Here is a 27,649-nt window from a genome sequence, read left to right as displayed (position 1 = left end):
TATCCTTTTTTTTTTGTTTAATTTCATCACTATCAGTGGCTCTGTTCTACAGTCCAACAATCCTGAGGGTAGGTAAGGTTTGTCTAAACATTTCCAAAAGTCTCTGCAACACTGACCATCCTACTTCAAATGCCCAGGACATTAGGGCATGGTCATCCCCCTCCCCTCCCCATCCCACCCCTCCCTCCCACTCAATGGACTGGCCATCAAGGCTTTTTAGACCGGCTGTTGCTCAGGCCCCAGCAGTGGACCAGTCAGCAGGAGGGAAGCCCTCGGTAGCTCCTTCCCTTTGCACGGCATATGTGTGTGTGTGTATGTGTTCTGTGTTTGTGTATGTGGGGCGCCCACACAGACACGATGCCACTAGGGGGCAGAGTTGGACATGGAGTCCACAGAGTTTACGCTGGAAGACTGCACACGGCTGTTGGAAATGGACACCTCTGGGTGCTGCGGCAGAAAAAGAGAGATAGATTTGCGTGGGTTAATCGAAATTGGCTTTGCCTGCTTTCCAAATGCGCCTGTCCGTTCACTTACATGCCTCCTGAAGATCCTGTCCAGCAGGCTGCGTCGAGGTGGCTCTGGCGGCTGGTTCCAGTCCAAATCTGGAGATCTCATTCCATGTGGCCCAAACACATTCAAATCTCTGAAACACTCGGTTTCTATCATCTGGATAAGATGAGAATAAGAAGCAGAAAGAGGAAAATGTGTGAGCTTTCCCAGCAAGTTGCGAGAAGCGCACTGAGCGTTTAAAATGCCGTATGACATGAACGCGCTTACCTCATTCTGCCACGGGATGGAAACGCTGCCTGTAGAGAATTTGGAGTAGAAGTCATTGTCTGTTTGGTCCAAATTGACTCCCTTGACTGTGGAGAACTGCTCTATGTCCAAAACATCCTTACAGTACACTGCCCGAGGCTGAGAGAGGGCAATGACCATGAAAAAGATTGGGTTGAAGGGAAAAACAGAAAACAAGTTTATCTTAATAGATAATTTATCATCATGGAATTTTGGTTGCTGTTTCTGATTTTTTATTTTATTTTTTATGCTGGCTATTTTTGAATATTTCCACTGATATAACAAACTTAAAAAAAATGTCCTTACTGACGCAGGAAGTGTCAGTAAGGATTCTTGGTTTTAGCAGTGAGTTTGATTTAAACCTCCAGTGCAGAATAATATCAACAACTCACATCAGGCACAAAGGGAGGCTCCACCATTCCAGCCTCCATCCTCTTGAAGTTGATGTTTTTGAAGAACGAGTGGGCCTTGACGCCTGCTGCTCCATCCGCCTTGCACCCCAGCCTCTGCTTAGGGTCTTTGGTGAGCAGCTGGGTGAAGTAGAAGCAGAGATGAATCACTCAATTGTTCATCATTCATCTCTCGCTATACAAACATCTCTCCATCAAGCCTCACCATTCTACAGATGGCCTTGGTGTCCTCTGTAAACTTGTCGTTGTACTCCTCCTCTTCGTCCTGCACCCTCCTCTCCACTTCCTCCCGTTTCACTCGCTCTTTGCGGGCGCGGAAGGGCGATCGCCCGGCGGTCATCTCGTAAATGAGGCAGCCCAGTCCCCACCAATCAGGACTCATGGCGTACTTTTCGTTATTTATCACCTCCGGAGCTGTAGACCCAAGGGAGAAACTTAATGAAACTTGCACATTTTACCCTTCTCCTTTAAAAATGTTGACTACAGTGCTTCTTACCCATGTAGCCTACTGTCCCCACTCTGCCTCTAATGAGTTCTCCATCAGGCACTTTGATAGCCAGCCCCAAGTCAGAAATGCGAATGTGTCCTGCAACACAGAGTGTTAGTGAGGTGAGGTGAGGTAAGGTAGAACTGCTGATGTTATCCACATGTACCTGACAGGATCTTTGTGCACAACTAGCTGGCTGTAATTTATCATACGATAAATGTGCAATTTAACATGCAAAATGCTGCATCGCAATATTTACGAATAAGAACTGCTGAAACTTCAAGACTCACCGTTGTCATCTAATAGGATATTCTCAGGTTTCAAATCCCTAAAGATGACACAGCATGCAAGTGTGTTAAAGCATAAAGTATCAGTTCACAACACACATTATTAAACAAAATGTTTTAAAAAACATTAACATTCAAAGGCTTTTCTCTTCTGATTGAATTACACCTTAAAATGCATTTAAGACTGTGTGAGATTTACCTGTAGACGATCGATTCCCTGTGCAAATGCTTGAGACCGCAGCAGATTTGAGCAGCGTAAAACTGGACCCTGTCTTTGTCGAAGCCAGGCGTGCCCATGTTGTAGATGTGAAACTTCAGGTCGCCGCCGTTCATGATGGTCAGCACCAGACACAGGGCGTCTTTGGTCTCATACGCGTACGCTAAGCTCACCTGGTTGAAGACAACAGTCATGCAGAAGCCGCAAGGCATCAACGCTGCACTTTATTCCTCTTAATTTTCTACTTACGACAAATCTACTGTTGACTTTCTCTAAAATCTGCTTCTCGTTGAGAGCCATGGACTCTCCTTTCCTCTTCTTTATCCTCTTCTTCTCAAGCTTCTTGCAGGCGTACATCTTCCCCGTTGCTCGAACCTGGCAGGCACATACCTGTGGATTAAAGACACCGTGTTATCTCACATTTCACTGTGAAATGGCAATACTTTTAATGTCAACATCAAAATTTATCTCCGGGTCTCTCACCTCTCCAAATCCCCCCTTTCCCAGCACTCGGTACTGTCTGAACGTGTCCTTAGTGATTGGTTGCCTGGAAAAACACAGGCACAGCAAAACCCATTAACAGATGTTCATAGTATTGATTAAGACAGGCATTATGTGCAGAACTCAATACCATCCTGAGTCTGTTTCCTGTATAGATGATGGAACCTCTTGTACATAATTTCACTTTCCAGACACGGATACAATCAAGGCTGCTCTGAAAGCCTGCTGTTTACTCCCAACTGCTGTTTATTTACATGCTATCTGCATAAAATATTATACTGTTTAGAATGAGGTGTAATTCTATCCAAGTCATTTCTTATCTGGAAAATTTACCTTCTTAACTTTTTAAATTATGGTTGCTGGGGCTGTCATGACATCTGACTTTCATTTCATGATTATCACAGAAAGTTCTAGATACAATATTATTGCAGTATCATTGTATTCATGTCTCATTTTATTCATTGTGAAATGACTTTAAAGAAAAAAAATAACAACCCCAAAACCCAAAAGGTTGGGATTGTGTGCAAAATGTAAATAAAAACAGAATGCCACCACTTGGAATTTGGATAAAGCCATATTTTATTCACAACAGAACACAGAAAACCTATTTGATGGTTAAAATGGAGAAAAAAATGGAGCTTGTTTTCAATTTTACTGCAGCAACACGTCATTTTGCAACTAATTAGGTGATGTGGCAACAGGCCAGTAATATGATTGGGTATAAAAAGAGCATCAGTTTCTCAGTAAGTATATATAGGCAGAGGTTCGTTTTTTTTGACGATGCTGTTCCCTCATCAGATAATATTCCTCTCTAAAAAGTCCAGCAGCTGCTCTCCTCAACTCCTGAACGTTACAGGCTGTTGTTAAAAGAAGAGGGGGTGCTACACAGTGGTGAACACGGCCCTGTGCCAACTACATCAACATCAAAAGGAGCCAATAATTTTTCAGTTACATTCAGTTAGAGTTTTTCATTATTTGATATAATTTCTGTGTTCTATTGTCAATAAATTATGGATTTATGGGATTTGCTAATAATTTTGTTTTATTTAGATTTTACACAGGATCCCAACTTTTTCCGAATGGTTGCTGCAAAAATACAAAGTCCATGAGGGGTGATGACACAGTTATTTCCCAGACTATCAAATGTCCATTACTAACATAATAGTGATATTTCGTTTGCAAATATCACAGTTATAGTCAATACAGACTTTGCATAATGCGGACTTTACTTATGTTGGGTTTTTCCTTATTTACCTGTCGCTGGAGTCTATGTTTGTCTCTTTTTAGGTTGTTTCTTTGACTCACTGAATCTTTACCACAACGTGATCTGGAGAACAGACAGCGGCTAATTTTTGTTTTAAAACTGTCAAACTCCACGCCAAAAATAATCAGACAAAAGAAGCACTGAATGAATGTGAGCTTATTTACACATCAACTTTTATCTCGACTTTAATTTTAACCTTGCTGTATTTATAGGGCAGTGATCTTTACTAGTCATTTTACAAATAAATGATATGTAATCCATATTATCTTGATTACTGATTATTCCCCACATTCATATCCCTGACTACAACTACTAAATTACATTTTATAAATGTCTGCATTCAGAATTTCAATGTGTTTTTTTTTTCACAGATGAGAAATGGATATAAGCAAACAAAACCCAGCCAACCTCTCCAGCATCTTCCACTGTAGAAAGCGGTCAAAGTACATGCTGTTCTGGTAGTCTGCAAACGGAGCTCCACTCAGGTAGTCATGGACAGCCCTGGTGCAGCGCAAAAAAATAAAAATAAAATAAAATAAATCAGTTACCAAAACGCACGTTGTGGGATGAAAATGCAGAGACAAGGCAGAGACAAATTAGAGAGAGTCCTGCAACCAGGTGAGCGTGAATGAATGAGGAACTCACTTGCGGCAGTTGCTGAAGATCTCCTTACATGGACTCAGCTCGAGGTTCTCTCTGCACTGGTCTGCAAAAACCTCCGCTATGTCTACACGCTGAGGTGACTACATCAACACATGTAAACAGTAGCACACATACAGGAATGCGTCACTCTTTATTACACACACTACAAATTAAAGAGATAACATAAACGCCTGATCTAATTGACGATGAAGTAACAATACATTGACTTTTTAATGCGTACACTTGATTACTAAACCCATGCGGGCATCTTGGCAAACTTTAATTCTGCCGTCTGCTTGTCTGCTTACAAAGTTTTCTTTTGAAGCAAAGTGTGAAAAAAAAGAAGGCTCGAAAATTTTTAAAATGCATCAAATGAGGAAACTTACATTTTCTGATAGAAAGGCCTTGATGATCTGGCACCCTCTGCTTTTTCTTTTTTCATCAGGTGTTACCTCATAGTCTTCCTAAACAAGAGAACAACTCAGTGTTGTTAACAAAACTCCTGTTATAGATTTGTGTTACATACTTTTATAGATGTGACAAAAGTATTAACGTGCACTTGATCGTCTGCAGTCAAGTAGTTATTTATCAGTGCCAATTTCAAACAAGGCAACTTATGTAATGAATATTTTCTAGACTATAAACAGTGGCATTTACATCACTTGATCAATTATTGGCTAATTTCAAAGTTCAGATGTAAAAGATGATGTTTAGTTTGTTGTGAAATTGTGAAACATTTCTTTAGACTTCTATAGATCTCAAATCTACAACAACAGACAGTATTTAGTAATGCAATGATTTATTGGATGGGGTGTTGTGAAACTGTCTTTCAATCTGACCTTTTATTAATTACTTCACTGACATTTGTAACAGCTTGATTGTTGACTTTCTGTAGCAGCAAACCATGACTACATGTTTTATTAACCACAAAGTCCCAGTGGACTTGGAAGACACCCACTATTCTTTTGCAGTTGTTGAATAACAGAATTTATTGGAATGAAAATAATAACTTCTCCCTTCCAGTCAAGCCAAGTCAAACCGATTTTTATCTCAAGCATCCCAAATCCCCAATTTACATCGACGAGATCTATAATCTGCGCAGGAGATTTGTTTAAAACAAGGAAATAAATTTCCCCTCAAACAAGTGCAGGAGGAAATGATGATAATAGAAAAACTAAACACAACTAAAGTGTTTTATAATCGTTCAACCAGAGAAAGTCAGCTGTGATAAATGACATGTTACTAAAATCCTTTTAAATTACACTGATGATGATTTAGAACTCGGACTAGAAGGCATTCAAACTGGATGCATAACTCCAATAGTGGAAAAAAAAAAAGCCCCCCCCAAAAAACCAAATGTCTCTCGAATTTTTCCTGCTTTTTTCCTTTGAAAGACGAAACAGCTGCTGTGCGGTTACAGAAACACACACCTCTCACTCTCTGTATATCTGTGTTTCCCTGTCACTCTCACATAAACATATGCTGCTCTTGGCTCCGTGTTTGCACACATGCAGCTGATGACACTAACAGGTTGGGTCGTTACGCGGCGGACACACTGGACTTCTCGCAGGGGCAGTGACATGAAAAGCTCGCTGACGCATTTGGAAGCCGGCACTTTTAACCTCTCAAAAGCGGGAGGGGGAGGGCAACATGGCATCCATGCTGGCATGGCTGTTTCTATTAGTGGGCTTTTTCCAACATGGCCCTGTGTTGCCTGGCAACCACACAGTAAACACGGTGGGATTCCTTGAGGTCCTGCAGTGTCACAGTGTGTCACACCAGCGTCACCAGCTTTCCACTACAACACACATCAACGTATATATGATATGCACCGCGGAAGCACACATGAGCTCGAAGCTTAAGGAAAAAACTGGCTTTAAAAAACCACAGCATCACAGACACTACAGAATGAAACACGAAGAAGCCAACACTGTACGTAAACATGTAAGATTATGACTAAAAGTCACAGAGAACGAGAGAGAGCGCTGTGATTGCTGCCAAGTGTTGATTAACTGAGGCTTTGTTATCAGAGGTTTCAGAGAAACACACACACAGTAAATGAGCTGTCTGACTCCCACTGCTTGCTGGAGGAGCAGGAAAAGGGGGGAGGGGGGTTCAGCCAAAGGGGAAAGAAGACGCCTCCTTAGCCTTTTGGAAGCAGAGTAGATCCAACACATACAAACACCTTCTCATGATGTAAGAGGAACCATTGGAACCACTTAAGTTGCACACACCGAAAAAACACATGCACAAACACTCCCTCCTCCTTTTGAACCGCTGTGCTCATACTTTCACACGGCTTACACGTTTAAAAAAAACATACATAAAAGAACAACAATTACTGTAAATTGTAGATTACACTAATTACTGCACACTAGATTACACAATAACACTGTCTAGTAAACCTCATACCAGCAATGGACTGCAATGTTGTTTAATCACTTGTAATACAACCACCTGCCTGGTTGTAAACACCCTCAGACCTGAGTAATTGTCAAATGGGGTTCATAAAGCTGAGTTTGTCACATGGACTGTAGAATTAGCTCCAACACGTGTTTGGCTTGAGTGTAAGTGCTTTCCCCCTACACAGAGTGGGGGTGGCATGGAGGGGGTGATGGTCACTTTTAGGGCTGGGCGGTTAAAAGTGGGCAGAAAAGTGGAGAGACGGGGGTGCGCTGGGACTGGAAGGGGCTGGCGAGGGAAACAATGTGTCCTTTCTGCCCGTCACATGTCCGCTAAGATATTCTGGGCATAGATAGATAAAGACTTAAATGTGTCATGTGGGAGGTATTTTGTCTAGACGTGGACATGGGGTGGTAGGAGGCAAAAAGCTGGATAGATTGGGGATCTGGATGGTTGAATAATCACTACTCCATTTAATTGTGTCCTCTTGCTGTGTGACCCAGCAACACTGGCGTTTTTGCAGCCTGCGCTCTAATCAGAGTGAGTACACTAAAAAAGTTGATGAGTGTGTTTCCAGGACTGCATTTATCCAGCAATAAACACAATTTTTTTTCCTCCAGATACTCGCATCTGAGAACATGCTGTCCATTACATAATTGATTACACGCAGGTTACAATAAAAGGGAACTGTACAACTTAACATTTTTAGTCTTTTATTTTAGATGAGCCTTTAATTCCATGCAAAAGAATTAAATAAAGGGTGGCGACCAGAAATAACCATTGATTTTTTGGGCTGAAAGATGAATTCAAAATTATAGGTGATTATTTACTTGTAATGACGATTTGTAAGCACAAGATGATATAAAGTCGAAGTGCAAACGTCACCTATAAAGTAGATGTAATATAATGCCTTTGAAATCCTTTCATGTTTAATAGAGATCTTCTAGGAAGAGAGCGGAATCTGACATTTTCCAGCATTCCTGACCATGTCCGGTGATACACAGCATGTGGACAGGGTTGCAGGCAAATAGTCAGGTACACACTGTTAGCTGCATGTCGTTAGCGTGAAAGCTCCACTTCCTGTGAGCGGTTATAAAGAGTTTGCCAAAGTAAACTGCAGGAGGACCACAACAAAATTCTAACAAACCTAAACAGAAACTTACCCAGCTGAGCTTGGACATTTTAAAGAAGCTAACAAAATAAAAATGGCTATCCAGCAATCCAGAGCTCAAAGCTAGCCACAAGCTAGCAGCCTCAGCATGAGCAAAAGATTAAAGAAGTTACTGGGAAGATTATAGAGACAAGTGAAAAAGGGAAAAAGGTCATTCTCCTGTTATTTGGTGAAGTTAAAAACACACAGAATTATATGAGCAACTGACATTGGTTTTGTTGCACCTGCTTTTGTTTGGTAAGGTAAAATATATCAGGTAAAGGTGGATGTACAATAGGGGTGGGGGGAAAAATCGATACTGTGTAGTATCGTGATATTTTGTTTGCTAATAATGTATCGATACAGGGACAGCAGAAATCGATATTTTGTTACAAAAAAGTTTTTGTGGACTGGAACGTTGATCCTTTTTCTGAGCAAGAATCCTGACACTGTACAAATGTGTTTAACACAACAAGACAAGTTTTATTTTAATTAAGTTTAAAACTTTTTTATTTAATGTAAAATTATATTTTGTTTTAATTTACTTTCAAATTCTTCAGTTGCTGAAGGGGCTGCATAGTTTTCATAAATTGCATAGTTCAGAATAGCTATAATTGTACCAGATGGTTGCATTCAGTTAAGTTGGACTAGACTGTAATGCAAACTGTTCAGTTTGTCAACAATAAAACTGAATGAAATGAGAGAAAGACTGAGTGTGAGACTTTGATATTAGATAAAATGAATATTGATAAGGTTTACCTTTATGTACAGAATCTGAATATCGCAACATTTTTAAAAAAATTGCAATAATATCATATCGTGCGTTAAGTATTGTGATAATATCGTATCGTGGGATGTATGGTGATTCCCACCTCTAATGTACAACATCTGATTTTTGTTTATTTGTACATCTGTCCAGTAGCAGAGCACTTTACTTTCAGTTGTTTCAGTTTAAGATGATCCTGCAGCTTACCGTGGATTGGGTTATATTGTAAAGTTCAATGATTTCTTCACACTTTCTTCACAATATTGCAATCCGTGCATTTGTAGTTTATGTTTCTGAAAACTTTGTTTTACCTTTACCCATGAAAAGGATGTGACTGATTAGTTTGTCAAATCTAAAATGATCTGAAATGCAGAGACACTTTTCTTATTCTACTCTAATATGAGTTTCCACAAGACTGACTTTTAAGGGCCGGAGTGGATTATTCAAATGTAATTTCATGAAATAACGTAGCACACTAACATTTCACATTATGCTGTTTATTCAGTTCTGTGCAAATTCACACTTTTGAAAAGTTTAAAACTTGCTGTTTGAGAATCCCTCTAGTAAGCACTCCACTCCTAGAAAACTCAAACACCAAAATCATTATTAACATCCTCTGTAGGTGTCATGATGCGTGCTTCTGCCTGGGAAAAAAAACAACCAAACAAAACTTGGATTTAACTAGGCAAATAAATAAGATCCCTCCATTGGACAACTACAGTTGCCAATGTGTTTCAGCTGGCTACAGGCTGTTTAACCCTAACTGCTGTAGTGAGTAGCTTCTCATTCCTTAAACAGCCTTGTTGGAAGACATGATATTCCATGATCGTGGTAAAGACGTTACACTGTCTCAGAAGGGCTAAATTATTGGTCTGCATCTAGCAAAAAAAACAACTAACAACTGTAACTATTAAAACTGTTTTAATAAGTTTCATTAAAACTTGGTGAACCATCATCTCATAGAAATAAATGCGGTCAAAAAAAAAAATCATGACAATTTTGGTGAAATAAAATGACAACAAATCAAAAGCAAAAATCACAGCTATTTCTGACTGTAAAAGTAAAAGTATTTCCACAAGCTCACTGAACTAAACAACTGTGTAGCCTAAAGAAAACCACTTATGAGTGAGGCTAAACAGACAGAAAGATCGGAGTAACGGAAAAAGGTCACACGGTCTGATGAATGATTCAATGTGATGGGCAAATCACGATGAGATGAACCCATAATGCCTAGTGCCTACCATACTACCCTGTAGGGAGCAGTGTTATGATCTGGGGAAGCACTGCTGCTACACGAGCAAGGTGCTTTCTGTGTGGAGTTTATCAGTATTAATGCTTAACATTTTAAAAAGGGTATAAAAAAATATTTCTAGGTGGGATCCTAGTATTGGAATTCAACTGTATCAATGCAATGACACTGGATGTGTAAGTCAAAGCTTTAAATTGTGTTTCAAAGACACTCTGTGCAGCGGTAAGATGACAAAAACAACAAAAGTACACGTCAGACTAAAATCCTGTTGCGATAAGGTTCAGTTACAATCACTGGTTGAAGGTTGGTGTGATCTGTCACAAGGAGTTGATGGTTGACTTTTCTATTCCTTAGTTTTAAAAAAAAAAAGATATTTTTAATGCAAATATAAAAAAGGGGTCGATGTAAGTCGTGTGTGCGTGCATGTTTACCATCGCATCCAGCAGCTGGATGCATCGCTGGAGTTTCGGTCTGGTCTCGCAGAAAAGACGGAAGAGAAGTCGTCCGATAGGCTGTTTCTCACAGATGCTGAAATATTCCCTGTCTGCAAAAGAAAAACAAACAAACAAACAAAAAAAACCCATAAAATGAACACAGACTTTAAATCGCAGCCTTTCCAACAAACAGTCAAACACACTCTCTTTAGATGAAGGAAGTGCAGAAACACGTACCGATGCTGTTTCCCAGTTCAGTACACTGGCTTATATGGGGAAAACGAAGGATCTCCTTCCATTTTTTGCTCCTTCCTTTCCTTTTCCCTCCTCCACCTGTCGTGACAGGTAAAACAAGAGGTAAAAATGTTCAACTGAAAGAAATTAATAAAGTTGTCCACATTTATTTTCGTCAGTGAGGAGAAAATGAAGGCCCAATGGCTAAAAGAGAGGGGGGTTGTGTGTGGGCTCTCCCCTGAATGAAATCATAGTCTCAGTGTGTATATATAATTCATAGATTACGTCTCACTTCCTCCGTAACGCTCTCCTCTCTCCACTGACTTTCTTGCTCACTTTTCATGTGAGTGGCTTCACTGGAAGTGGAACAGTGTGTGTGTGTGTTTAATATGAGTGTGTGTGTTTTTGTGTCCACACAGACAGAAAGCCCATTCTGACCGGCTCAGTTCCCATCAGAACCCAGACTGGATTCCACTGCACTGAATAATCATGCATCAGCTTCCTGCAGCTACGTAACACCATCACGAACAAAAACCACTTAGATCTACATCGCCTACTTAGATTTCTGAAGAAATTTTACTGTGCAGTCATCGACGGAGCTGATTATTTTGCCTCTTAACTTTGACCGCTTTCCCATTATTCATCAAAGCCATGTCTAAATCACCTTTGGCGTTTTCTCACAGTATCCACCAGATGCGATTAAACGCAACTTTTAACCTCGTACTTCTACCACAGCCCGCTTTGCCCTTACACCATGTTCGTCTCAAAGTTATTTTTTCTTAATATGTTACGACTGCTCTAATGAAATGACAGGGATTTCCTTTAACCGCTCTGTGCAGTGGAAATTTGCTGCAAGCAGCTCACCCAATGTGAGAGGCATTGAGAGCAATGACAAGCAGACATCTTTAAGTAATAACCCAGGAATGCGAGAGGCCCTACGTCATTGTGGAGGCTCTGAGTGAAAGCTTTTAGCAGTTTTCCCATCAATCCTGCTGCATTACTGTCTCATCCTTTCCTCCTGCTCTGCAGTCTGTTCTGCGTCTCACTGTTGCCTTTGTAATATTATATAATTTACTTGCCAAGAAAATTAAATTGCACTCAACAAGGGGAAGATTAGTCTCAAATTAGCATGTTTTGGTGTGATATTAGACCATAGCTGGGAAACTTTCTTCCCCAGAAAGCCATAAACTGACTAAGATAAAGTAAGCCAACAGTCAAACAAGTGAACCATAGCAGACTTAGAGCTGACTGCTGAATTACGTTACACATGAATGTTGGTATAGACAGAACATACATACATACATACATCACTGACTAAGGAAATGTTTACTCTATATTTACTATATGTAATATTTAATCTAACAGCAAATACATTATCTTATACATGAATACATTCATTCATGTTTTTGTCACTCTATCTGCAAGATCATAAAAGTGTGCTACAATGTCTGATACTGAAATATCGTGCACCCAGAATGGCTGTTCTGCTCTATATTAGTGCGCAAAAGTCTTAATCCACGCCTCAGTTCTTTTCCATTTTGCTGGGAAAACAGGAAATAGATGCAGTCCTCTGCTGAAACATTTGCAAATATATATGGAAACACAGCATATAATTACTGTACCATTCTTCTTGCCCTTTAGATGGATCAACTGAGGGACAACATACATCTCTCGGGTCCTGTATGAGGTCTACTCAAATTTTTCACATGACTTTCAGATACTCTCCACGTAGGCCTGCTACTTTCCCCCCTCCGCTTGTCTGGTTTCCTCAGGTTTTTAAGGACACTCTGCACAACATGCTGAGATATGAAGTTTTGAGCTCATAGGTTTTTGGGAACCACTTTGTTGGTGGAAAAATTTATGCCTGTCAGACTGTGTAACCTTTGATAACTTTTAACTATTTTTTGTTGTGAAGCTCTTTGTGATATTTATCTTAAAATGTGCTCTATGAATATTTAAAAAAAAAAAAAAAAACGTATTTACTTAATTTACTTACTTTTCACATATTGAACTAAAGAAATGGGAACAAATTATATGTTTTTGTGACAGGCTGCTGATAACAAAGAGTCTAAAGACTCAATTCCAGATTTGTTCTTTGCTAAATTGTCTGTTGTGTGTATGGACAACAGGTACAATTTTACAGCATGAATGATTCATAGGTCAGTGTTAAGTGGCTTAAGAAAAATGATCAGGCTCAAAGACTGGACTAAAAATGATTAACAAAGCAGCCCATGTTGAAAGAAACACTTTGAAAGACCTTCAGAAAGCCTGGAGAACTATTGCTTAAGACCAGTTTCCAGTTTTTAAAAAATGACAACAAAATATGAAGAAATGAGGGGTGGCTCAAGATTTTTGCATGGTACGGGTTATTTTGCCCACATAGTACAAAAGCCTCATTTTACACACTTATGCTTATTATTCACTTACCAAGTATGACCCTCGTGTGTCATACTTTCAGGATTACATTGCAACGGCCAGCCATAACCATACATTATACAGGCACAAAGGGATTTAATTAGAGATCATTTCCATCATTACAAGCTGACATAACATTTTTGAACAGATGATTTCACAGCAAAGTATACAAAAGTATTTCAATCCACTTCTTACATATTTGAGTCATAAAAAGTTTTACAGGGTTGTACTGACTCTTATTAGAACTGCAGTATTTTTCTTTTTAGGAGGAGGGGTGTTAAAGATAAGGGACCCTACGTCAGCAAAGCTCACATACGGTATTCAGAATGATACTCGTATCACCAAAGACAAACACGAAGCATGAATGTATTAATAACCCGAATAAAAATATCCCCAAAGACAATCATTAACTTCGAGCACCTGCGCCTCATTAACATTACTGTAGACGAAACTATGCTATAAACAGGCGCACTTCCTTATTTGATCGCTTCTGTAAACAGTTCATATGTAAACTTATGCTCCCCACACAAAAATCCAGTGTGTTGCTGTGTGCTCCAGTTTTTGAATCTCCTTTAATGAAAACATGACATCTGCCAAAAAGGCAAAAGAATACAGCGAATGAAGAAGGTCATTCCCCATGGGAGGGACGCCATGCTAAAAATGTATGCACTTGTGCTAGTGTGAGGCATTTGTGGATACAAGCGTCCAGCCAAATGGCATAAATTTCCTGTGAAGGGTCAACGCCATGTCAAATAATTGTACCAAACATGGGTGCTCCACCCAGGCATTCAACTTCTACACAATGCTGAGACAACCACAAATAATGCAGTTCCTTCTTTTTCTTTCTGTGTCCTGTTTTCTTTGCCTCTCATTGCTCTCCAAGCCTATTTATTTTTCATTCTTTCTCCCTCCCCGCCTCCCCCCTTTCCTGCTTTTTGGAACTCCTGGCATCATCTTCTGCTCTTCTGCTGTTTCCCTGTGATCCAGTATCTTTTTCCCTTTTCTTCTGACACACTGCTGAAGATTTCCTGTCATCACCACATCACTGTCACCAAGTTTGCTGCCAGCCAATCACTGACCTCATTTGCTGTTTCAAGTCTATCAACCCCCTTTTGTTTTAGGACTTTTTTTTAAGGACGTCTACAGCTCCTTGGCCATAAAAATAGAACAATGCTATAGATTAGTGGTTTGCCTCCTTTTTGGGCTTTTCTACGTGTGGTCTCTTGTCACGCTGTTCATGTTATTTTTATAACCCCTCGATTTCTCTCATTCATCACTGCAAATAAAGCTGCTCGAAAGCATATTTATAATTCGTCCCACTGTAACATTCGAGGCCCGTGTGGTGCAAAGACCAGAACACAGAGCACACCCAAACACTCCCACAAACATGCAAATACAACGAATCAATTATTCCTCATCTGAATGTAACAACAAATAAAGTTCTGTTTAGCCTTAGTGCCCTTTGGCCTCTTTTGTCTGTGGGCTCAAGAAAGCACAGCCTAACAGAGGTTAAAAAAATTGTCTGACACGTTGCTGTTACACGGCTTTACGAAATGTTCTGGCAGGATTTGAGGAAAGTTTACAACAGTATTAGATATACAAAGATGAAAGCAAGTGCTAACTTTTTGAAATCATGTTTTGAAGAAGAGAAAAACATTCACATGTTTCGTTTTACGTCCAGATTTGTAACTCTAGGTTCCTGTTTAACAAAACTTGGCTCTTAAAAGTATGAATATCCTCGTAAATATCCTCCATAAACCATCTTGTTCACGGCTGTCTGTTTATTTCTTTCGCTATTAAAGCGTTCTCACTCTTATGTGGTCTGTCAGTTACACACGAGCTGAAATATGTGCTGTGGCGTGGATTTGCTGCACACAGGAACTTGTCAGTCTAATTTGTTCCATGTGGGCAGTGTGGTCGCCACCCTTTATTTATGCTCATGTTTAGGAGCTCTGACATCATCAAGGCATGTCAAGTAAAGCAAAAAGAAGGTCAGAGACAAAACGTCAACCGTCTGGCGTAACACCAGGGGGTTACCCGAACCCCAAACATCTGTGTGTGTGTGTGTGTGTGTGTGTGTGTGCACGCACAATGTCACTACTGTGACCTCTCTCTAGTGTTGTCCTCATGCTCAATTTAATAAACTCGTGGCAATCCTGCAGGCCCCATCCATCCACACCTTCGAAAACAACCCTGCTTAGATTTGAGGTTATACGCACAAAGTGCTGACACTCAAAAGAACCCAAGCCATTAACATCTAGTGCCTGACACACTCACACACACGTGCACACACATAATCTCCGAGGTCTCGAACACCTCCACTTACAATCTCACTCCAAACATGAAGCTAGATGTGCTGTGGACAACCAGCTGAAACCACATCCTGACTGTCACACTGTGCATCTGGCATATATGCAATAACATCTGCAACAGAATGTGATGTTAAGAGCACGAGCGTGAGCAGAGCCGAGCGTTCTGAATATGTGCTATTTTCTACACCTACACTGTGTAAAAAAGTGTGCAAGATTTGAGTAGGTTTCAGTGACTCTTCACTCTCATCTCCTGGCTGCACTGACCCTCTTTGTTCACAAACAACTCACTATCCCTTTCTGATTATCTAACTCTCGCTTATTCCCACATCACCTCCTTTGTCTGATCTGTTAAATGTCGGCCTCGCGGTTGAGTCATACTGTGGTGGTCAGCGAGTTACAAATACATTGTGGCCGACCAGCACCAGACTATGATGCAAATGCCTTTGTTCCCCTCGGTCCATCCCTCCCGGCACATCCAACCGTTCGGTGATCGGGATTTATTTGCATGAGAGCTCCAGGTAAGGGCCAATGGTCTTGTGCATGCAAAACACAAGTGGTAAACACCCAGCAAGCATATTATTGAAGGAAGACGGGAGCTTTGCATTTGCAAAACATCCTCTTTGTGCTTCTTCGGGCGCTGTAAAGTGATTCGTAGCAATGTACGGGTTTGCTTTATCACGGGAAATGTGATTAAATCGTACTAGATATCTATCTGCTGCAAAGACAGAAGAGGAGCAAAGAGAACAAAAAACATACCTTGGCACACTGCTTTTTTTTGGGGGGGGGGGGGGGGCATCACGCCATGTGTGAATATTGCTCCTATATATGCAGTATAAACAGGAATGTAGACGTAAATAAAGGTTTAAGGTACTACACTGCATACCAGTTTATTAAAAATATAAGCATATATGCATGCGCATGCCTATCAGGTCAAGCCAGCAGCACTGAAAGCAAACCAAAACAAGATGTGAAAGACTCATTATTGAAGATTTAATCCACATATTAAAAGTGCGTGTGTGTGTGTGTGTGTGTATGCCACAGGAAGGCAGGGGAAACACTGCCCAGACCTGAGCAGCAGGGGTGGACTATAGCAGGAAGACGGTCTTTGTTGGTCTGTTCCACCATGATGTCATGTCGGTGCCTCTGTTCTTATTACCATCCTAAATGAGCTCCCGTGTCCACATATATCACAATAATAACAACTGGATGGTCCGCCTGTAACATCTGCTGAAATGCTCGAAGCAAACATTGATGACGTGCACCTTTTTACCTGGCAACACACTCGGCTTCTTTTGGCTGCTGTGAGGGTCACATGTTGAACCGCTTAATGAGGGGTCATAAACTCAAAATCAGTCATAGACAATAAAACAGAGATCTTATCAGCAACAGTATTGGCGTTCTATTCAGCTGTGTCCCAACAACCTAGCGAGCTGTGTGCTGAAAACAACAACCAAATCTAGCTTGACCTAAGGAAGTAGCTGCATTCGACACGCGTTTAAGATTGAGACATAAATTCCAGGTTTAACCTTTTGCCAACAGCTACTTTTGCACAAAGAGTTGAGGGGAAAAAAACACACACAACACTGCCCATTTCCCCGTTTTTATGTCCTTGTAAACATTACTGCTATTAATAGAGACCAGCCCAAGGGCAGCAGCAATGTGTTAATACAAACTGAGGTGGTCAAACCAGTCCATGACCTCAGAGCTAGGGCGCTGTGGCAGTTGTCACTAGAGAAGCGGCGCCTGTTAAAGTTCATGTGTTCACGAGCAAAACAGTCACGGTGTAGGAAGACACTCAGTGTCAAAACTTGCATGCAAGGACAGAAATCTGACAAGCGCAGCAGAAGGCAGGGTACATATCCTGTCTGGGAACAGTCAGGTGCCACAAGTTTCCTGTTCTATAAATATATAAAGTATGGAATGTGACGGGGGGGGGGAAAGCACGAAAAAACCCTGAAATTATATAACCCACCGTGGTGTCCGATCAAAGGACCACACACAGCGCAGGGCACGCTGGGTAATACTTGCTGTTTGCTCATCCATAAAGATCCAAGAGGACAGAGCATAGTCCACATGAAGCTAGCCGTAACAGGATGCTCCTGTGCTCTGATGAGGTATTATAGCATCTGTTTACCTCGATAAATGTTTTGGTAGTGTCCTACATCTCTACGAGGAATGATTTTTAGTTCATTCAGAGTGAAAATCAGCAGTTAAGTGAGCAAACACTGAGGAAAGTGCTTGAAAGGCACAGAGCCGACTCATCAGTGAGATAGAACTCATGGGGCACCGTGGACTGACATTACTGGGTTGGTGCTTTCTTTCCTTCTGCATGAAACACACAGTCTCTTCATAAAGATATTTGTTCCATGTCCTGCTCCTGTGATGTCCCACACAGTCTCTTCATAAAGATATTTGTTCCATGTCCTGCTCCTGTGATGTCCTGCCACGAAAACATGCCTCGATTGAAAAAAAAAAAAAAGAGTCTTTAAAATCTGCTTTGGCCTTAAATGAGCCAAACTCCTTAATGAACTCTTTCAACCTCATTTATAACTCTCTGGAGCTTTACTCAAGATTTATGTTTTTACAAATATACAAATAAATTAGCTGATTTTACTCTAATGCACTCTAAAGAATCCCCGTGTCATAGGTTCCTATAAATAACAATATGTTATGTATAAATACAAAGCCACACCTCATTTCTTAATATTTTGCTGCCATGCAGCCAGATTGTTTTGTATTGTTTTTTAAAGTGGTCTTGAGCAATAGTTCTCCAGGCTTTCATTGGACACTGGATGCCTTTTCACTCCAGTCCTTCTACCTGACCATTTTTGTTTGTTTGTTAAGCCACTGACCTATGAATCATTCAAGCATAATAAAGGCAACTAACTCAAGGGACGAACCAGTGTTGTGTCCTTGTGTCCACACATAACAGACAACTTTGCAAAGAACCAGTTTTAAATTGCAGTCACTTTCTTACTAGCAGCCTATACACACATCATTTGCTCCCATGTCTTTAATTTAATCTGGGAAAAATGCCAAAATACTATTTTGACACCAACAAACTGATTCCTAAAAGGCTACTAGTGGGAAACCTGGCATGGTGTGCCGTGTGTCCTTAAAAATTATAAAGAAACTGGACAAGTCAAGAAAGAAGTGTTAGCACAGATCCATCTGCTGTTCACTGTTCAGAGACATTGATCAGTGAGTCTCTGCAGCCATCCGTAAAACACAGTGGAGGCTCTGTCATGGTTTGGAGTTGCATTTGGAGATTTTGTCAAAATTGATTAGATTACGAATGTAGAACAGTACTGTTAGATTTTGATCTATCATGCACTCCCATCTGGAAAGCATCTGATTGGCAACAGCTTCAGCATGTCAATAATTTCAAACATGCTGCCAATGCAGTAAAAACATGGATCAGTCATGATCGGCCTCCACAGAGCCCGGACCTCAACATCCTCACCGACATCCAAAAACATGTTTTAATAAATCCCTGTGCCTTTTTTCCCCCAATTTTGTTTGGATCCGAAGGCTGGATCAGCACTTTTTTACAGTTGTGTATTTCCTCAAACATAAAAGATCCTTCATTTCTTCTTTATGTTTAGTTGTCCTGACATTAAAGGAAATAAACAGTCTCATTTAACATCATGTAGGTTCTGAGTGTGTTTGCATTGACGTATACAGTCTGGCATTTAGCTCTTCATCCAGCAGGAGATATGAGAGAGAAAGGTTCAGAAGTTACTGTATAGATTATTGGATTAATGCACATCAAAAATTCATCAGCTGTTCCATTAAAGCAATATGGCAGCAGTGCAGAGCGCAGGAAGCACATGGAGACACGATGAAACAGTACTTAAGTAATCACCTGTGTGTCTGAGAGGCTTCTGACTGCATTCCTGGAGTACTTTAATGACAAGCGCTTAAAATTCACATTTTTTCCTCCATCCACTTTCACTCGGCTTACCGAGTCTACTTTTACTTTAGAAAATCATCTCCTGTATTTCCCAGAATTCCACTCGACAACCCCTGGAGAACAGGCGTGAACTTGTTGCATCCAGCTGAGTTACGTATACTGTATGTGTGGGTAGAGGCAGCAATAACAATAGAGATAGTAGGAGCCAGAGAGCTGAATTTTTTTCTACTCAAGAAAAAATGAGTCACACTCCTACTCAAAACACAGTGAGCCTTGTGGCGTGTTGTCGGTGGAGATATGGGTATCTCTGCTTCGTCTTTGCTTTATAATCTCAGTGCAAAACTGCTGTTAGAGAATGAAGAGCCAATAAAGGAACCCCTATCCTTGAATTTACAAAAAACAAACTTAAACAGCAAAAACGTTCCAATAATATTAATTGAAATGGCGTGAACTGTACATGCAGGGTCATATATAATACCCCAAATGTAAATGAAGACATGCCGTGCAAGCAGCTCTGCCAGGCTAACAGCGATCTAACTGTGGGTATGTCTGGGAATTTACAGACAAATGAAAATGAAAAAAACAAATGAAAAATTCCTCCTTTAAAATACCTAATGTATCATATTTGACACATGAGGTTTTGTGAGTTGTTGTGAATAGATCGTCAGTGTGATTTTCACCCCTTGAAAAAACCTGGATAAACTGAGCAATGCATTTTAAAGTAATAAATTACAAAATAATTATATTAATATGCTGGATGTAGCAAATATTGTATAAATTAAGACTCATATATGCAAATGGATATTTAATTACTTTTAAAATATTGTCATATGGTTTAGTTAATACTCAATTTAAACAATTGTTTTGTGGTTCAGGCTTTCAAGGGTTCAAATCTGCACACCTGGAGGGCAACAAAAAGTTTTCGAAAGATTTCAAAGAGCTCAAAAAATCACGATTCCCAGCCTGGCACGGCACTAAAGAATAACTAGAGTCAGCAGGCTCCATCTTATGAGGACCGAGAATTTTTTCAAGCTATCTGTAATATACTTTTAACAACATTAGCAGTGATCTCACTTCCAGAAAACACATGATGAGATTCAATGGGATAGTCGGGCATTGCCAGTGTGGTCCCATCCATGTTGTATTCAAATGAATCACCTTTTGTTAATAACACCATAAACAGTCCTGCATGTATACGCAATATATTCTTTTCAGGTCCTCTTTTAAAAAAAAATCTTTTACTTCTTTCCTGTCAGGAGGACCCGATGAGGAAATGAGAGGCTGGTTTCCCTCCAATAAGAGTCTCTACTAAATAAAAGCTGACAGTTTTATTCCTCGGTTCCGTCCTTTCAGACAGGTCCTGAGAGAGGAGCACTCCAGGCAAATGTTTTTGTTTATATGAAAACGGGGCAGGAAGTGCGTAACAGAGACTACAGAGTCTGCAATATAGTGCTCATACTCAGATTACCATTAGCTGGCAGGTGCAAACAACAAAGATCAGTGTTGTGCATTTGATAGTGGAGGGTGCAGCTCATTTCACTACATTTTGCAAGTTGTAATGACAGCAGCTGGACTTGCTTAGGTTTGCTGTTCTATGGGACGCTGAAGCACCCACCCCCGACATCCCTCCAACCTCCTCTCCCACACACACAAAACCCTCTGTAAATCTCTTGCAAAGACAATAGGCTAACTGTACCTCTCCTAGCAGCAATGACTAATCAGTTCTTATCAGCCAGTAATCTATGTAGAAATAAAATGTCTTCTTAAGAGAACAACTGCAGCAAAAAAACATAAAAAATGTGTAGGGCTGGTTTCAAACGCAATATGCTCCAATCAGAGCTTAGTGCAGGCTGAATCCGGGACTCTGACAAACTTTTGGAGACTTCCAGATATTTAAGACAGAGCCATGTTGAGTTAATAATCAAAATAATCAGCGACTGTATATTTAGGGCAATGCAATTTCATACCTGGAATGGTAATTTACACTATATTTTTCTGCTGCTATTATTACTATGCTATATAGTCATTTTTCCTAATATATACAACAGTTTTTTTCTAAAAGCAGTGAATACACACAAATGTCTCTTATATTCTTACGTGTACATATCCTAGATTCCTTTTTTATACCTTTAGATTTATATTGTACAGTCTGACGGCGAGTAAATGCACAGAAATTTCGTTGTGATGTGCACTAAACTGGATGACACTTAAGTGGCTATTCTATTCTTTTCTATTCTATATCTATCTACACACGCTGTAAATGCTTATTTTTGGTTTAGTTAAGACGATTGTTCTAATGTTTCTTTTTGTAGATTCATTGAGTAAATCTAAAAAAAAAGAAGCAATTTTTTGGTGTTTGCCTAAAAATGTCACAAAAGATTAAATAATTATGTAAATAGCTGATAATTGTAAATGGTCTGTTGTGGTCCTAAGGACCCCAAAGCGCTTTACACAATCATCCACCCATTCACACACTCACACACTGGTGATGGCAAGCTACAGTGTAGCCACAGCCACCTTGGGGCGCACTGACAGAGGCGAGGCTGCCGGACACTGACCAGTAGGCAGTTATACTGGCAATTATACCGTAAATTCTAGTGTATTCTAGGGTAATTACCACTGATGATCAGTAGGTAAATACAGTAAATGTACAGCTGAAACACTAAGAAAAAAGAAAAGGTATTACTAACTTTAACTATGATGTATTTGTGACTGTGTTTGCTTTGTAATAAGTCATGTATAATTAGGTACTGTGTAAAAAAGGAGGTCCTCTGACAGACGTCCATTCGAATTACAGTTGTAAATATCCAAATTTTGTCCAACCCAAATTTAACTGTGTACTATCTAGGAATGAAAACAGTACTTTCCAATGAACTGCTTTTATGTTATGTTGTTTTTCATGGTTATACTTCCTTACAAAAACGTTTCAAACATTTACATTTTTGACAAGGGACTTTTTTTATACTTAGGTTGAAAAATAACATCAGCACATCTGGTAACACTCTTCAGGAAGTTTTGTGTTACCGGCAGTAGGTCCCCGGGACTGTTTCGCAATCTACTCAGTAAAGCTGTTTTCACACGTGAAATCTAGAAAATTTGAGGTGAATCATGTTTGTCTACTCACTTATGCACAAGCACGATCTCTTTTAACCTGCTTATCAAAGTAGGGTCGTGGGAGGGGGCTGGAGCCTATCCCAGCTGACACTGGGCAAGAGGCACAGTACACCACAATCACACACCAGTCCATCACAGGCCTAACACCGACAAACGACAACACACTCTCTCACATCCACACCTGCAGCCAATTGAGAATGGCCTGTTAACCTAACAAGCGTGTCTCTCAACAGCGGGAGGAAGCCAGAGTACCCGGAGAACCCACACAGGCATATGGGAGAACATGTAAACTCCACACGGAAAGCTCCCAGCTGGCCGACAGTTTCAAACCAGAAACTGTCTTGGAGAGAGGTGACATTGCTAACCACTGCACCCCTATGCTGCCCTCAATGGCTGCCCTCTCACTACTATAATAACCTGTTTTAGTTATGCGAGGAAGCCATCTCAGCAGAATGACAAGCGCTTACTAGCCGTGTTTAATGTGCGTTTGCATATGCACATACACCTCGTTTGGGTAATGTTTCGAAAAGTTACCAGTAACCTGAAACTGTGCCATTGCTTGCACTATTATCATGTTCATAACCTTTGCAATAAAACATGCCATCGCCTATTTAACCACAACAAAGTAACTCAGTAAAAAGATGACAATCTACCTAGTGACTAAGCTGAAACTGGACTGTAAAAGTTTTCCATGGTATTACTTCGCTGTCTTGTCTCAGATGGTGATAGACTGTCCCCTTTTCTATGCAACCAGCATGAACTTGCACCACAGCATGCATGAGATCACACATGAATTTATTGTAAAAGTCAAGTAATGTCGTGGAAAAACTGGGGCTTGTTTTTACTGCAGTTGGGTCGGTAAAGAAATGAGTTTTTCTTCATATTTCAGCTGTAGTTTCTCTGGGTTTACGTAGTAGCTGTTCCTCAGTTATTACCAATGGTAACTTCATAACAATACAAAACATTTACCAGTTCAATTAAGAGGCTACAGAAAGGAGGCTTACTGAGAATTCAGTTCAGTGATGATTAAATAATAAATCCTCGCCTGCTGTATTTCTATCACTTTTAGTCGTCCACAGCACCTCAGCTGCTTTTATTTTTTATATAACGGGAGTTTTACTTATGTAACTACAACATTCAAAAAACGCTGCAGCTCGAATGAGAAAGCCCACAGGCAGCGGAGTGGAATTCTGTCTAGTCGCCCAAACTAAATGCCCGGGCTCTGTTACCACAATTCAAGAAAGGCATCTGGATGCAGCAATGCAGTTTTTCCCCTGCTCTCATTCACTTAAACAACCGATGACGTTCACTCGCCTGGCTTGGAATCTGCGACTGCTGCCAGCAAGAGTTGTGAATGGGGAGGCAGGCAGACAGAGGCTTGTGAACACACACACACACAATAAGCAAAGGGTCTACTGCACCGATGCTGCTCGCGTCACAGTGGCTAAGTTCAGGTTACATTTAAACAAAGGAATTTGCCCCACACCCCTCATCGGCTATCGCACACATAAATCTACAGTATGTTCTGATATTATACCTGCTCGCTCGCTCTGACTGTATGTCAGCTATATGTATAACATTAAAGGCCACAGTGTAACAGATCCCACTGAAACAAAGAGCCCTGTCAGGCCTAAGTGCCTTTGATCTTTTTGATCTGTTGTAAAGCCCCAATTTCCTCAGCTGACAAACTCACACAGACATCACAGCTTTTAAGGCCAGCGCACCAGCGTTTCCCCCTGCTGCTCTGACACAGTAAGCAGTGCTGTCGCTGTCAGATGATACTCAGATGACCATCGAAGTGTTTCATTTCACCGCATACTCATCATCCATAAAGTATCTTCCGCAGAGACCGGAGAGGAGCTCTACAGGAAGATGGAGCTCGGATGGCAGTAGCCCACTCAGTTTGTTATGTAACAATCAATTTGATTAAATAGCTTATGGGCTGCATCAAACTGATAGCGTATTATACCATTGAGCTTTATGTAAGACAGCGGTCACTTAACAAAATGGTCCAATATGTTCAGAGCCCCTCTCTTTAAAAAAAAGAAAAAAATTCTTCTTGTGGAAATCAAGTTAGGTTTTTTACTGTGATTAAACGGAGCACTCTTTTGATTAGAAATCCTCCATTTCTAAAGTGTTTCCAATCTTCCAATACTCATAAGCGACGATGAGCCTTCACCAAACTTGGCGGCAAATGCCAGACCAGCACCGTCAGAGCAGCCATCGCTGACACTGAAGAGTCAAAGAGCAACCAGAGGCTGGCACGAGGCCTGTTTTGCCACTCTTGGCCCGGGGATATCAATAGCTTTCTTATTTCTCCTCTTTTCTCCAACTTGCACAGTTTTACTGATCTGGGAGGTGTGAGGATGCTGGCATAAACAAGCCAAAGACTGCAGTGTAAACTGGGCCTTCCTGTTGTCCGTAGCTGGAGAAGTTTAGACAGAGGATGCTTGCCTCTCAGTTCAGGCATGGCTGGAGATATGCTCGCATAAACAAACAGGAAAAAACACTCTTCACTTTGCTCCACTCGCATTCTCTCGGCTGTTGCTAGTGCATGATCTAAAATGAGTCTCTGTGTGTACAGTACAGTGCCTTGCTTAAATGCATGCATGCACAGAAAGCAGCAGCATTAACAGCAGCAGACATGGATGTGCATAGCCTTTGGCACTGCATCACGTAATACAAAACCTCTAATGATTTAGACCATTAGAGGATACAACCAATAATGCAACCTGTGAAATTGTTCAGTGTGTGCACTGCACACTCCAATTCAACTGTTGAATCAGTCCCACACAGCTACATTTATAGAGGCATTGATCAAGCTGCTGAGAAAGTCGTGCTTCAGCTATTAACTCAAAGATCCATCTCATCCAATAATTGTATAAGGCCTTATTCTCTCCTCCACACACACGCGCACACACAGTCAGGGCAGATGCACACCATTGGAGCAGCTGGGACAAGCGAGATCTGTCATGGGTCATTAACTGCTCTTATTAATTCATGAAGCTTGATTCACTCGGCCCAGTCGTGTTCTGCTGCCATAAAACAAACGTCCAGTCCAACCCACGGGCGAAGGCATTCTTCGTGTGGATTTTGACAGCATGTCGCCATCCTGGTTCATTTTATTACTCTATTAGTGCCTATGAAACACTTCCAGCTCTATGTGCAGGAAGCCCATTTATTTTCAAAACGTGCCAACGTTGTAACACGCGTGGAAGGAGCTGCGAGAGAACCAAAGTCTTTTCCTGCGTCATCTTGCAACTCTGCAGAGGCTTTTGCCACATCAAACTATGAGCTTCCCTGCAACCGGACCTGTGTACACTTGCACTTGTACATACACCGAGTCATTTTAAACTGAAGCAAAAGATTTGATGCATTTACAGAAAGACAGAAAACTGTTGCAACCAGTTCCAAAGAACAAAACAAAACAAAAAAGAATAATCATGACAATAAAGTGGGATGAGTGTGAGTGGTGGTTTTTAAACCCTGCTGATTGAAAACAGGTTTGGGATTACTGAGGAGAGTTCAAAGGGCATCCCAAAGGGACCCAGGTACACTCAGGACAAAATGTAATCTGTTTTCATTTTGTTTAAGTTTCTGGACATTACCCAGACTGAATAAGGGAAAAGGATGGCTATTTCTCTCAGGATTTATCTTGCTGTTTAAAGCTGCACAACCAAAACACTCCCTAATTTTGGCTTATGAGGCGAAACCTAATGAATTTTGTTTTGTAACTTCCCACAGGCCCCAAACCTGAAATAAAAGTGCCCACATGATCCCAACGACCAAAACGGTCAATGCATCACACAGTGCGCGGCGTTTACCTCCAGGCCTTCCTCGTGCCCTCAGCGCAACCCTGTCTTCCTCAGAATGAACTATTAATGACACCGTGCGCCTTCATATTTCAGACCGTGCTGTCGGGCTGCAACTGGCCTTTTCAGACATTTGACTCTTTCTACACAGATAAGCAGAGTCCGTCTCTCCGCAGGGGCCCTTTACACAGATTTCAACACCAGTCACGTCATCGGATCACCTTTCAAATGTCAGACAGCCTAAGCTCATTTTATTCCCCCTCTAGAAAGGAGTTATTCCCCGTGTCAGTGTTTGCTCCAGCATGCACAACGTTGCGAAAGAGCCGCTTTCATATGCACAGACAACGAAAGCGGATGTGGGAGGCAGACCACCCTCCCATCCTCCCTCCCCTGCCGCCCCCGTCCCCCAACATATATATATTTTAATATATATATATTTAATGGGGGGGGGGCATACAATCTGTCAAAATGTGCAAGGATTTTGGTTGACTCGAGTCTATCACTGATTACAAGACGAGCGGTTTCGCGGTGTTCCGTTGATGTTGTCTGCACTGTCTGCACAGCACCCCCTCCCGATTTTTTTTCTGTTGCATCTTTAGGATTTACCTGCCGTAATGAGCCACACAGTCTGCAGGCTGCCGTCATCCTTACGATTATTTTTTTTCTGCACAGCTCAAAATATGACAAAAGCAGGCCCGCTTACTATTTGTGTCAACTTACCCTCTCTGGCTTTTAGCAGTACAGTGTTGGCTACTATGTTCTCCAGCTCCATCAAAAAGAAAAAAAAAGAGAAAAAGAAAAAAAAAATCCTAAACGCAGAGGTTTCTCGGCACACAAACGTCTGCGGCGAATACAGCGTCCTTCAGCTCTGTGCGATGCGTTTCTTTTTCTTCACTCCTGGTGACTATCCAAGTAAAATTCACTCATATCAAAGTCGTAAAGGATAAAACAGGATGTCATAAATTTGCTTGCAGTGTAAGCTGGGCATGGTTCTTGTTGTGGGCTGGAAGTGCGGCGCTGCATTTCTACTCCAATCCCCCCAAAACCATTCCATGCGTAATTTGGGTAGGAAATCTCCCCGACGCATAAAATAATTATTTCTGGAAGATCCGATGTCTGCAAACCGGGTTCTTTCGGCGGCGGATCCTTAACAAGGGTACACTAGGATACCGCCAGCTTTACCTTACAACAGCAGCAGCAGGGGTTGGCTGAGTGCACGAGAGAGGACATCAGCGGGCCCCCTC

General features: G+C 41.0%; 1 protein-coding gene across 1 annotated transcript; it reads right to left on the bottom strand.

Moving 5' to 3' along the window:
* grk5l (G protein-coupled receptor kinase 5 like) lies at positions 1–27,649 on the bottom strand. Its single transcript, XM_005729490.2, has 16 exons — positions 27,126–27,649; positions 10,843–10,938; positions 10,603–10,715; positions 4,990–5,067; positions 4,607–4,704; positions 4,370–4,462; positions 2,680–2,743; positions 2,446–2,586; positions 2,179–2,369; positions 1,983–2,020; positions 1,702–1,791; positions 1,411–1,619; positions 1,188–1,325; positions 778–915; positions 535–666; positions 1–447 (listed from the first exon to the last, which is right to left on the bottom strand). The coding sequence occupies exons 1-16, from the start codon at positions 27,175–27,177 to the stop codon at positions 364–366; spliced, it is 1,755 nt and encodes a 584-aa protein (XP_005729547.1). The 5' UTR covers positions 27,178–27,649; the 3' UTR covers positions 1–363.

The sequence above is a fragment of the Pundamilia nyererei genome, unplaced genomic scaffold (assembly GCF_000239375.1).
Source record: "Pundamilia nyererei isolate P.nyererei 1_Seehausen unplaced genomic scaffold, PunNye1.0 scaffold00033, whole genome shotgun sequence".
Taxonomy (NCBI): domain Eukaryota; kingdom Metazoa; phylum Chordata; class Actinopteri; order Cichliformes; family Cichlidae; genus Pundamilia; species Pundamilia nyererei.
The sequence above is the reverse complement of the archived record's forward strand: the minus strand, read 5'-3'. Positions and strand labels throughout refer to the sequence as shown.

Bases quoted from the DNA above. Each gene is read 5' to 3' on its own strand.
- grk5l (XM_005729490.2), bottom strand. From the start codon at position 27,177: ATGGAGCTGGAGAACATAGTAGCCAACACTGTACTGCTAAAAGCCAGA. The intron at 2,370-2,445 runs GTAAGTAGAAAA...GTCTTCAACCAG, and splicing joins AAGTCAACAGTAGATTTGTC to GTGAGCTTAGCGTACGCGTA. The intron at 667-777 runs GTAAGCGCGTTC...CATCTTATCCAG, and splicing joins CCATCCCGTGGCAGAATGAG to ATGATAGAAACCGAGTGTTT.